At 39.4% G+C, this 12,732-nt stretch overlaps 1 protein-coding gene across 1 annotated transcript in view; it reads left to right on the top strand.

Annotated features, from left to right (window-relative positions):
• The first annotated feature begins 228 nt into the window (after nt 1-228).
• Nucleotides 229-12,732, top strand: part of abl2 (c-abl oncogene 2, non-receptor tyrosine kinase) — a 29,316-nt gene continuing 16,812 nt past the window's right edge. The window contains exon 1 of the mRNA XM_086161816.1: nt 229-840. Within this exon, the coding sequence (XP_086017942.1) occupies nt 624-840 (217 nt within the window). The 5' untranslated portion in view covers nt 229-623. The remainder of the gene's footprint in view (nt 841-12,732) is intronic.

Here is a 12,732-nt window from a genome sequence, read left to right as displayed (position 1 = left end):
GACTCGCCATCCTCTTTCTTATTGCGATCGGTTCTCTCGGGATCGGTGTCGGTAAAGTATCCCGCATTTTTCGCTCGCGATTACATCCGTGGGAACCCGGTTCTCGGGCGTCGTCGGGACCCCGGCGGTGTGTGAACCCGGGGTGGAGGATGGAGATGGAGGCGGGGGGGGGGAGGTCGCCACAAGAACCCCCCGCCTTGCGAAACGCATCGTCTCTTCTGCGGTAAAGATGGCGGCGTCAGAGGGGGCGCGCAGCGGCCGGACAACGGCAAAACAATTTTGAAAAGATTCCGATATTGCCGGTTACGAATTTTCGGACACTCTTAATTTATGCACGGATAGCACCGGGACCACTGGGATAGAGAGAACCGCTGTCACACGCCAGCGTTGCGATTTTATTATTCCAGGCAGGGTGGGTGGGTTTCAGTGATTTCTGCTAACATTAGCTAACGGGTTAGCCAAGCGAGCTAATACGGGATAGTTAGCTCGGTAAGGAAGAGCGGGGAGGGGATTGAGAAACGCTATTCGGACCAGGCTGCTGTACTTTAGGGGAATGTGAGGCAGAGGTAACGCAGGGGGGTTTGCTCGCTTCGTCCCAAACGTCCTCACGCCAAAGTACCGGGATGGGACAGCAGGTAGGCCGCGTCGGTGAGGGCACATCGACCGGACTCCAGCAGCCACAGCCCCACGCGTCCCAACCACACCAAGGGAAGGGGAACCGGGGGAGCGTCGCCGGGAGGAGACCCCGAGAGCCCGGCAGTAACACCGGGACACCGCCAGGCAGGACAGCTGCGATCAACGTCCCTGATCCTGCAATTAATATATTCACACAACATTCAGGTAAAGACCTACATGTATTATTAAAGAGTGTGTGACAATGGAGGGTGAGTGTTACTTTATTTCCTTGCTTTTGATTAGCATTTGCTACCAACTTCATGCTAGTTTGACAACGACGCGTTAGCGGAAATAGCCTTGCCAACCAACATTGGCGTTTCATTTATTGTGTGCGTGTTTCTAAATTCCTCTATTGTCTGTGTTTTTTGACAAGTTCGTGTTTTTTTCCTTCCGAAGGCGGAAAACGTGAAGGCAGTTATGAAACCGTTAATGCACTATGCTCCGTTTGTAACGTTATGCGCTGCATGTGACCTGACGTTAATTGTTCCAGTCGGAGTGTTTTCGAGGAATAGTAATCGGCATAGTTTATGGGCCGCGGCCAGTGGTTAGCTAGTCCAGTTCCTTTATTGTGATGCTCGGTTTGACACTGATTCTTCGTTTGGAAGGTCGAGTTGTGATTCCACTCCATTAAGTCACTATAACAGCCAACACAAGCTCACATTACAATGCCTGATGGTTTTCTCATGCTCACTTACATCCTCTGTCTCATAAGGTCTACTGTTACAACTGAGCATGCTGACTGTTCACTTTGATCCAATGGGGAATCATTGTTAATACTTTAGGTCACCTTCTGGCATCATAACTCCCATGCATACAAGGTTACCCCTTATGTGAATGTATTTATACATCTTGGATGGAACACCGTAGACTTGACAGGTCTCTCTCCTAACCCATGAAGGACATCGGTTAGCGGTTCTTAAAAGTGTCTACGGGAAAAAAAAAGCAGTCGTCACATCTCCAGTTACCAGTCTCCTTGCATTAGTGCAGTAGCTGTGTATTCTTTAATCTGGTTGGCGAGCCCCAGAGAAGAGTGCGCCTCTGTTGTATCTCAGTTATTTAAACCATTGAAAATATCCCTGCATTGACTTGTCTTTTTCCCTTTGGCAGAGTTTCTCATGGGCTGTTTTAGGCTTATGAGTAACAGAGATGACAGAATGGCTCGTCAGTGGTGTGTAAAATCACGTAACACTGCATTTTACTCCCGCGCTGTCTTCTTATTCCTCACACATTCTCCCATGTAATCTAGACAGTCAGAGCATGTTGGGGATATTAATTTTTTCTCTACGCATGGCTGTGCAGATATTTTGGACAGGTATTCAAGTGAAAGAAAGTTTACTTATCATAATAATATCAGCTCTCAGTAACCCATCTTTGATGCGCTCTACCTGGCTATGATTTACCTGGATGTCTGGTCAGTTGTGAGAGAAGATCTGAGTGCTGTCCTCGGCAGAGATTCCTCGGTTTGGTCATGATCTTGTATGTTCAGCTTCACAATAAGGAATTGGAAAGGGATTTGGGATTTTATCTGCTGACACCTCTTTAATGTCTTTTTTGAAAATGATGGAAAGTGAATGAAAAGAAAAATTGACAAACAGCAATGCTTTAACTGAGGAAACATGTTATCAGGAGAATTTTTAGAATCCCTGCACTTATATTTTTGAGTGACGTCAAATGCGGCAGTAATACATATAACAACAAGTGATAATACTCTTAAGTTATAATACGTTTTTAAAATGTTTGATCACAGACACAGGATCATGGTGTGTTTGTTGGCCCGCAACAAGTTGAATGCCAATAATATGAAAAGAAGAAAAGGGACATAGATAATGCTGGAATAGGTCCAAGCTGGTTTTGTCCAATATTGAGATGAAATAGAGAAATCGTCCAAGAAAATTGCAAATAGTCCTTCACTTTTTTTTTTAATTTAAAATCTCAATTAAAATGTCGCTATATTGGTTTTAGTGTTGATTTCTGGATGAGTCTTAGCCCCCCCCTATGAATTTTAAAGACGGGGTTCTCTCATATCTCCCTTAACTTGCACAGATGAACCAGATATAACTTCTTCACGCGGTTGCCGCGAGCATTGGACACACAGAAGGTGCATGCTTTGGGGAATGAAAAGCATTTTCAAATCCTGGCTGTTACATCTCAAAAGTCACCCTCCTCTGCTTAATGTACATACACAAACAGTCAGACATACTAAGTGCAGCACCGCTCACTGTCGGTACTGTTCTCTTTTCCAATGTTGAGGCAGAAGTGGCCTTTTTATAGCAACCAGGATGCAGTCATACTGCCACTCTGCTGAGAGACTTTTACTCTTCAAAGCTCACAATAATAGAACAAAGACTCTTAAGTGAGGAGGCTTGGGACTGTGCTCTCGAGTCTTCAAGTGACTATCAAAGAGCCCTTTTTCTTGTGGACTTTATTTATGTGATAATGATGCAGCATTATCTGATACATCTTTGTGAAACTGGAAGTTGTTTTAAGGTGGCTGTGTTTTCCTTTAAATAGGTCAGTATCCATTTAATCCTTTCAGGTTAATTTGGATGAAGTCATTTATCAATCCCTCATCTCAAACTGATCAGTAAAGAATAGAGTTGTTGAGGTTGCTAATATTATATGATCCTTTGACTAAGAAAGGTGATTTGATAATGAATACGTAAGCTGCTCTTTTAAAATTGAAGTGTGCAAAAATGGAATATATCAATTGTCTTTTGTTGAATTAATCCTTTTAAGGATGTTTGGGGATAGTCGGTTTCTCCTGATTCAGCAATAACATCATGTGGACGTAAGACACTGTCAAAAGGAACCAAAGATTTATTGTGTCAGCAGCAGGAAAGGGAAGTACAAGAACAGATGCACAGTTTTGTTGTGGGTTGATTATCGGGAGTTGCTCTGACGAATTTAATTCTGATTCAATCATGGGGTTGTCACTGTCCGTTGGTGTTTGTTTTCACAGACAGAGGGACGCTGTAGACTTACATTCTATGTATTTTGATGAGATGTCACAATTACAGCTTAAAAAAAATGAAACATCAGACAAGAATACATCTTAGCTTTGCCTAAGCATGGTCCATTTAATTGGGCTTTCTTGAATTGTATTGCAATAAAAGGTGGCAGTCTGTGAGGAATAAGTGTTTGTGTTGTCAATTCACACTTGTGTGGCTCTTTCTGTGAAAATTGTCTGTATTGGTAATTTCTGAACGCAGCCAGTTAGTACACAAATAAGTGGCTTGCTTTCATTCATTTCCATATGAATGTGGCTATTATTTCCTTTTATTTCTTTCCATATAAATGTAGTAAAGCACCTGTTGCTGAATTTCTTTCAGCTGATTAATTTCTTCCTGTAAATGAAATATGCCACTTCCTGCTTCTGGGACAGGTGTGCAGTAGTTTCTTTTTATGTCAGGTTTAGCTTCTTTACCTCACAACATACATGATACATAAGCTACATAACCAGATGAGTTGTTCAAGCTAGAAAAATTCAATTCGAACAATATGACCAAACACTAGACCAGAACAGATTCAAAGGGAGCTCACCAGATAACCCTCAGAATTACTCGTCAAAGTATATTGTTGATACCCTTCACCATTTAGTGGCGCCAGTCTATTGGAAGTTCAGCCCTATTTGTCCTATCAGGTGCTCAGAGACCCAAACTATGCTGTTGTTTTATCTTACACGTAAACTGCAGTGGACTTTACACTGCAAGGTAGTTAGTATTTCCAGGGGCATCTCTCAACCTCATTTTGGAGCCTGCCCTACAACTGCCAGAGTACTTTTTCTTGGAATTGCAGCTGAAGTTTATTTATTTCACATTGGTTTTGTTCCAGTTCTTGAAATCACTCTGATACTGTAAACAGCTGTACTAGGCGTCAGTGAACATGCAAGTTTATGTGCCTATCCAATAGTATACAGTTCATAAGGTCTGGAGGTAGATTGTGAAACTTTGTCTCTAATATGAAAGAGAGTCACTTCTTCTTTGTTGCCTTTTAATATTAGCTTAAGCCTACGTGACGTTGCTTTGTGCTGACCCTTGCACAATACCATTTTAGAATAACAAACAAATCGATTTCTTGTATTTAGCAGTAGTCAGACACCACGAGCAAAATGTCTGCAGCATTTTACACCAATAAAACTGCAACAGTCAAAGTATGCAAGGCTGTAATTTTGAGAATCACTATTGTATTATGTTTTACCAAGATTGAAACCCATGTCATATCATATCAAGTTAGTCATATAAACACTTGGTATTTTTTAATCACACGCCAATTCGCGCTCAGTATTGTTAGCTACATAAATATGAGGATTGGCCAGGTTTCCCAAAACCCTATCAAGGTAACATCCCGATATACCTGTATGTGGAGCCTGCTGTGAATGAAGCTGATGATGGTACACAGGGATCCGTGGTTGGCTGATGTCACCTTGTCATGAAAGTAGAAAAAAAGGAGAGCCATGAAGTGTTGAGAGCAGTCAGAAGCCTGAGCGCTTTGCTCAGAGGGATAAAATTTACATACCTTTTCCTCATTATCTGGAACTTTGGCCCTGGTTAGGAAGATCTGACATCTTCACATTATATATGACAAAAAATAAGAACAAGTGTAATAGTTTCCATTTTAGACATTTTCACATGTCTCACATGTTTTTCTTAGACCATTTTCATGGTTGAAAAGAATATTGTCTGGTGGTCCTGGTTAGTGGATTGAGTGACAACAGCACTTAAGATAGTTAATTTTATATGATCAACAAAGTCACAAGTCCGCCTATATTTAGACTTAACAGATTACAGAGATTGAAGCGGATGAATGGATTTGAATATTATTTGGCAATAGTACTGATGGTGAATGTTTTGCCAGCTGTACTTAAAGTGCAGACTGTTAATGCAGCCCAGAAGGGAATAGAGATGACTGTATCCGGGATCCATGGACCTAAGCTGATTTGCATCATGGGTGAAATTAGATTAGAGACAAATCTACTTTTCTTTTGACGATGTGCTAAAGCCCCAACTACCAGGATAAGTCTCATAGCAGTCACACCACCGTGCGGGAAAAACCAGGTCTTCTTTGGCCCTGGGCGACGTTTTCTGCAGACTTTTAAAATACATCTTCTGCTTCGATTAAAAAGTTGTTAACCACTAGGAGGAGCCATGTCCACACCTCCTTACACTGTAAGAGGCCAGAAATTACAGTAAAACTGGTCGCTGTCTGACACAAAGGTCAAAATATATTAAAGTGGAGTACTATCTAAAATGTGTTTTTCTTGGAAGAATGCATGTGCCTATGTGAACTTTGTAATATCTGAATTCAGTGTTAAATAATTTATCTCCATGAAACTCCACCCTCTCACCAGGCTTGTACTATCACTTAGCGGGAAGGCCCTTTGACCTCGGGCCCCTCTTCTTACCCCCTCTAATTGCCTTTAACCCTCTTCTGGGTTCAACTCCCGTTTCTAAATGAACCGGAATTTTCAATCTTGTTTTTTGTCAATGACAATGAAAACCCCAATCGATCAAGCTAAATGCTGTATGACAGAATGTGCTATTAAGGTTTAGCCACAAAATATATGCTTCACAAATGTGGTAAATGCGCATGTGAATGACATACAAATCCCTGTCCTACTTTGAATCCTTGGCCTCAGATCTCTAAAAGTTCATGCCGTTCAAGATTGAAGGTAATCGAAAGTGTGAATAGTTGCAGATGATATATGAGCAATAAATGTATCTCTTTTTCAGGCTAACCCAGACAATGAATGGAGACACATTTCTAAGTAATAACCGATTTGTAATTGTTCTGATATTGATGTGTAGAAAAACTGAATTTCAGTTCTGCTGAACAGTTCATAAGAAAAGTAACCTTTTAATATTAAAGGCTATGTGTACTCAGTGATGTTTAGTTACCTGTTCGAAGCATTTTATAGATGTACACACAACAATATGTTGTTTAGATAACTCAAAATATTCCTCAACAGTTTCAAAGAGAGTACCAAAAATCAAAAGAGCAGAGATTAAATGGCGTCATATCAGGTTGCACATTTATCCTGAGCAAACTTTAAGGCAATGGCAGAGATAAATAAGAGTGTTAGTGCTCTATGCTCTGGAAAGCATAGGTTGGCACAGCGAGCTCTGGCACAGATTTGTCTCTGGTAATGTAGGAAAACCAGGTCAAAGTTGAAACAAGGTTTACAGAATAGCAACATTAAGTGTCATGAAAGGTGTTGTTTAGAAATGCTTGGATTCTTTTTCTTGGCAACTTACCAAGTATGTTGTTTGTATGTTTACTGTAACTTAAGCATACAGGTAACTCAACATTGTATTACAAATAGTTTAAGTGTTGCTGCTTCACTTATGTTCTTTCATTTGTTTAAACAAGTATTTTAAGACAAGTTTGAACATGGTCTCAGGCATGAAAGAAGAAATGGTGGTTCACTTTTAGTAAGCTGTTCTGCTTCCTGACAATATGAAGCAAAACTGCGATATGTTTTTGAACAATTAATGCCCCTAATAACTGTTAAAAATATAACCCAAATGATTTTAAGTTGAAAAAAATTAAATGATACAAAGCCATATCAGCTCTTCCTTTAAGGTAAGGTGCAGTGTCAATTTATAACCGAGGAGGTGCAGCAGAGGAAAATTTATGTGTGGTAGGTGTGAGGAATTCTCTGTGCCAAGCCTGTTAAGCATTTATTCACTTCCTGTATCAGTACTCTTTTGCTGGGATTATCACTCCTGCTTATCTGTTCAGTTGCAAGATGGAGACTTGGCATGGAATAAACACACATTTACACACAAATCAGGGTTTTTCCTGGCTCAACATGAGGCGATGGTGGAACTTAACCAATCATGCACCCATATATGTGTTGGTACCATGCCTTCTGCTAGCTCCAGAATTTTTACAAATAATGTAAGCTAGTAATTCTGAAAGCCAGAAGAAGAGTTTGGTTGATGTTAAAATATATTTAATGTGAAAAAGGATGATCAACAATATTCTTACAAATTTACAGTTACAGCACAGTAGCTTATCCATTGCTTTCAATGGCAATTGAGAGCAATAGATAAGTGTAGATGAGCATTAATGCAATACTGGACCTCCTGGTTATATCATTAATGGCAAACAGTTCATGCATTTATATTTGTATTATGCTAATCTGGACATGACTGTGTGATTGTGTTCTCGGTGTTGTATTGCAAACTTGAGTCTCGCGTCAGTGAAGACTGTTGAAACCAGCACTCGGCATTTAGCAGCAGTTTAACTGCATTCCCTTGAGTGGCAGAGATGAGTGATGACACCGGACCGTCACCCCTGAAATGTGACTGACAGGGTGGCTGCAGTGTAGTTTTTCATGTCAACACCAGTTGGGAGGTGCAGACAGCACAAACTGATTTATATAGCTGCGTGATTATTCTATATATAGAAATAAATCCCTGTATACTGTAAATATGTACACGCTTGTATAGTCACATACACACTTTTTAGTGTTTTTTTAGTGTCTTTGTGAGGATTATCCTGCAGGGCCTTATCCCTTAGAATTATCACCCGCCAGCTGACCAGTCATACAGAAAACCTTAATCTTTATGTACTGCGGCAAAGCTGTCCTTAAATATCTCCTCTAATGCTAAGAATGATTCTGAGGCGAGACAGGCAGATGTTTGCTATTTTCACATGATTTCGAGTGATTTGCTTTGTGCCAGGGAACAGTTAGTCAATGAATTACTCAACATCCATCTGCTACAATTTATGTATTAGTGTTTTAGATGGGGAAAAAAGTTACCTTGTTTGATGGGATGGAATTGAGGCACATTTAAATATATTGTTCAGGTGCACTGATTTTTTTTTTGCTTGCTAGCAGCTTCACAGCTATATGGTGATGATGACCACATGGCAAGCAAAACTTTGTTTGGTCAGTGGCAGTGTTCTTAGTCATTGTAAATCAGCTTTAACCCACATCCTGGCATATTTGAAGCGCGCCACACACAGATTAGCTGCTCAGACAGTGAGATTAGTCTGAGAGTGCATCTGTAAGCCCCCACTGCGAAGAGTGGAGAAAATTGAAAAGACATAAGAAAGGGGACAGTGCATATGCTTGGGATTTGTGTGGCGAACATGCTTCTTTACCTGCAGGGAGTGGCTTATACACACTCAGCTTGACATTTTACATCCTCCACACTGAATAGCGTGCCTCAAGGCAAATTTTCAGCAGGGATTCTGACATGTACCATAATCTCAACAACTTTACATTTCACACAGTTTTTGTCCATTTGATTTATTCTATTAAGAGTAGGACTTTTTGTATCTTTCAATTGAGAAAAGAATACTAGACATTCAAATTACTGTGTCCCCAACATGCTTTCTCTTTAAGCCCATGTAGAAGAAGAGCAGGTGAGAGCAGGCCAAAACATTTTTTTTAAATCAGCCAAAGATTATTGCTCTTAACTGTTGTTTTTCAAAATCGTAAACACAAACCTTTAAAAATGAGGACAAAAGATCTGCTGACTAAATCCTGTGACTGTTGCAGCCCAAGAACGGCCGCAAACTGATGACAGGGAAGGTAGACCTTGCTAGAAGATAAACAGCTCAATTGTTGACAAGATTACAGTGTCACTCTCAAGAAAGTGAAAAGGGATATTACTTTTGCAACCGCTCTTTTGCTCAATCATCTTTCACTCGAATATCATCATGTCGAAGACGAGGAATCCTGCTTTGATTTTTAGATGGTTACAATTGAATGATAATTAAGATCACTTTTTCAAGTCAACGACAGACTTATTATTAACCCTTTCATGGGTTTTGGGGAGTTTTGAAATTGCATTTGTACAATGGAATTGTATTTTTGGGTCTAACCCATCAAGTTATGCTTGCTCGTGCTGCAGACCACCGCATGGAGGACGAGGCATCCCCATATGCCACTTCTCTTCTTTGCTGTCACATAAGTGAGCACTTAGCTTTGTTGCCAACACACCTAGAGGAAAGTACTTAGAAGCCATTATTAACCCATAACAAACCCTCAGAGAGGATGGGCAGGGCAGCGTGATGGTGGGTTAGAGCTCCATTCATCCCATCCTTGGAAAATTCTATTGCACTTACAACCATTTGTCCACTCCCTAGATGGTAGTCATCATACAGGGTGCAAAAGCAGACGTGAGTAAGTTTGCAGGGACAGACTGTGTCGGCATGTGTAATTCCTTGATTAAAGAAGTTGACATCAACAAAGATTTGCGGGAAGCAGGCGTCTGCTCTAGGGAAATGTTTTAACATGATGAAACTTGTGTTGTCATATTACCAAAGTTTTGACTTTCCATAATAAATTAAGGTTCATGATACTCTACTTTATACTCAAATTATAGTTAAACCTGTACCGGTTCTGAATCCCTACCTGATATTTCATTGAAAGGAAATAGAACTTACACAATATTTTATGACAGGATATATTGTTTATTACAGATTTGTACATATCCGGGCAATTTACCAAGGCTATGTTTATTGAGTCAAACCTTTACTATACCACATATCAACTTTGCACAGTGGTATATTGTGTCTGTCTAAAATTCTGTTCTGTTGGTAACCTTCCTGGAGTGTAAGAGTTGTAACAAGCAGGATTAGTCTTCATATTATGCCAGAAACATAATGTAAGAAAATTACTTGACTGTCTCTTTTTCCCTTTGAAGTCCCTCATTGACATCAGTTATTTCTGTATGGCATTCAGAATTTCTACGAATATCCAAATAATCAGATGATATTGACAAATATAAACAGGCAGAAAATAAACATTGCATGAGCATATTTCTGTGATGTGAGCATGCCCAAACCCTCCATATTGGTGTGCTGCTGATGAAGACTTAAGCAACCTTCAATCTGCCGCAAAGAACAAGAGTCTTGCAGTTATATTCTATATCAGGATGTTTTTTTTTGCATCTTCTCCTAAATTGGCCTTAGAACTTTCAGGAGAGCATGCTGTATAAAGACTTTTGAATCCGCCTCATAGATTAGTGAGATAATGTGAATGATTCTTTTATAACACAAATTTACTATTTATAGTCATGTACTAATGTACTTTTGTAGTTTTACTAATGTAACAAGTCTAGTAATGAGAACTGAAATTGTAAAGAAGTACATTTTTGTACAATTGTGCAATTGTTCCCTTTCCAAAATTGCTGGCAGTTTGCAGAAATTGTATCTGTCTCCAAATAACCTTGACCTTCGATCAAGTGTTATTGACATCCGCTGCTTGCTTTTTTACATCATGCAGCTTTCTATTTTACACTCTTCGCTGATGGCCTCATCTTACAACCAACACAACATTCACATCTTCTGTTTGGGATATGTAGCAAGTCGCTTGTGTTTCCAACGCCAACAACAATAGTGGCTTGCATACTCTTTGTCAGACTTTTTTATTAGCCAAAACTTGTGCTTAAGGTGCATCTTCAGCTCTTTTTTCTTCCTTAACAATTTTCTGTTCCTGAATGTCGAAACCACAGAAGCCTCTTCCAACTCTCCAATAATTGAATCTTATTCAGCAGAAGATGAGTTGTACCCAGTATGCCAGAGCGATTACCAAAATTCAGATATTGAGCAATAAACGTCTGGGCAGCTATTATGGTTTTCCTCTCCGCACAGTTGACATGCGGTTTAGTTCTTATTATCCCTCCATTAGCATTGTTTGTTAGTCTGTCAACTAAATGAAGAACCAATGTAAATAATTCTCTCAACCATTTTGAATGACAATGTTAGATAACTTTAATCTCATAAGAAATGAAGTCCTGGCATGAGAGTGATTTGTGAGAAATTAATTTGAAGTGGAAAGTTCAACTTGTAGAGTTCATGCAGTGTTCTTGTAGCAGCATGGGTTCTAATCCTGAGGGTCAAACATTTTCTATAACTATCACTTGAGCATCAGTTTCACTTCAAAAAAAAAAGAACAGAGAAGGCATGAAAAAGTTTAGTTATAGAGCCAGCAGGCATCACAGACCAATATAAACCAAGATTCAAAGATAACTAAACTGAGTGTTTTAAGACATTAACCATTGCCTGTTATTTACAAGCTTTTTCTCTTTTTTTGCGAATGTTTATTGTTGTTGTTTTCTTCCTATCTTTGCCAATTTCATGAATTGTGCCTGTTTTGTTTTGGGTTGTTTTGTTTTTCTGTTGTTGTTGATGTGTTTTTGTTTTGTATTTTTTTTCTTTGCGAGAATGGTCTCAAGCTCATTCATAATAATTTTGTTTGCAAGTACTATTCTATGCTCTGGCATCACGTGGGCATGCTTTTTTATCATTGATCTATTGAAATTATTTAAAAGCCAAGTCAGTGCAACCTGTCATTGGCTAAGCCTGTGAGGGGTTAGCACTTTCCAACAAAACAGAAACAACAGGTTTTTTATGTGTCAAAAGAGTTTTTTTTTAATCAGCCAAAGATTATTGCTCTTAACTTTTTTTCAAAATCATAAACACAAACCTTTAAAAATGAGGATAGAATATCTGCCAACTAAATCTGGTGACTGTTGCAGTCAGAGAAGGGCAGCAACTGATGACAGGGAAGGTGGACCTTGCTAGAAGATGAACAGCTCAATTGTTGACAAGATTACATTATCACTCTCCACATAGTGAAAAGGGACATTAGTTTTAGAACGACTGTAATTTCCAGACTATAAGCCGCTGCTTTTTTCACACGCTTTGAACACTGCGGCTTAAACAATAATGCGGCTAATTTATGGATTTTTTTTGGAGCTTACAACCATCACATCAGACCAATGAAATTACCATGATATTCTGAGGCTGCTCATTTCTGACACTGAAGAAGACTAATGGTTTTAGTGTGCAGGACAAATACGAAGATAGCGATCAGCTGGAGTAGTACAAAGCAGGGATAGAAAATGGATGGATTGATGGATGGACTTTTCCTTGTGTTATTTATGATTAATCTTTTTCCTCTGCCGTGTTACAGGCACTGTTCGGTAAAAAAAGCATTTCCATAACGTATTTGTGGATGTTACCAGAATGTATTTAATTAAGAGAAAAAAAATGCTTTTGTGTAAATTTCTCATGTTACAACATGGACACCTGCAGCTT

This window comes from Fistularia commersonii, chromosome 16, assembly GCF_037954325.1.
Source record: "Fistularia commersonii isolate RoL2024-O1a breed Wild chromosome 16, RoL_Fcom_v1.0, whole genome shotgun sequence".
NCBI lineage: Eukaryota > Metazoa > Chordata > Actinopteri > Syngnathiformes > Fistulariidae > Fistularia > Fistularia commersonii.
Note: the sequence above shows the minus strand (reverse complement) of the source record. Positions and strands in the feature narration are given on the sequence as shown.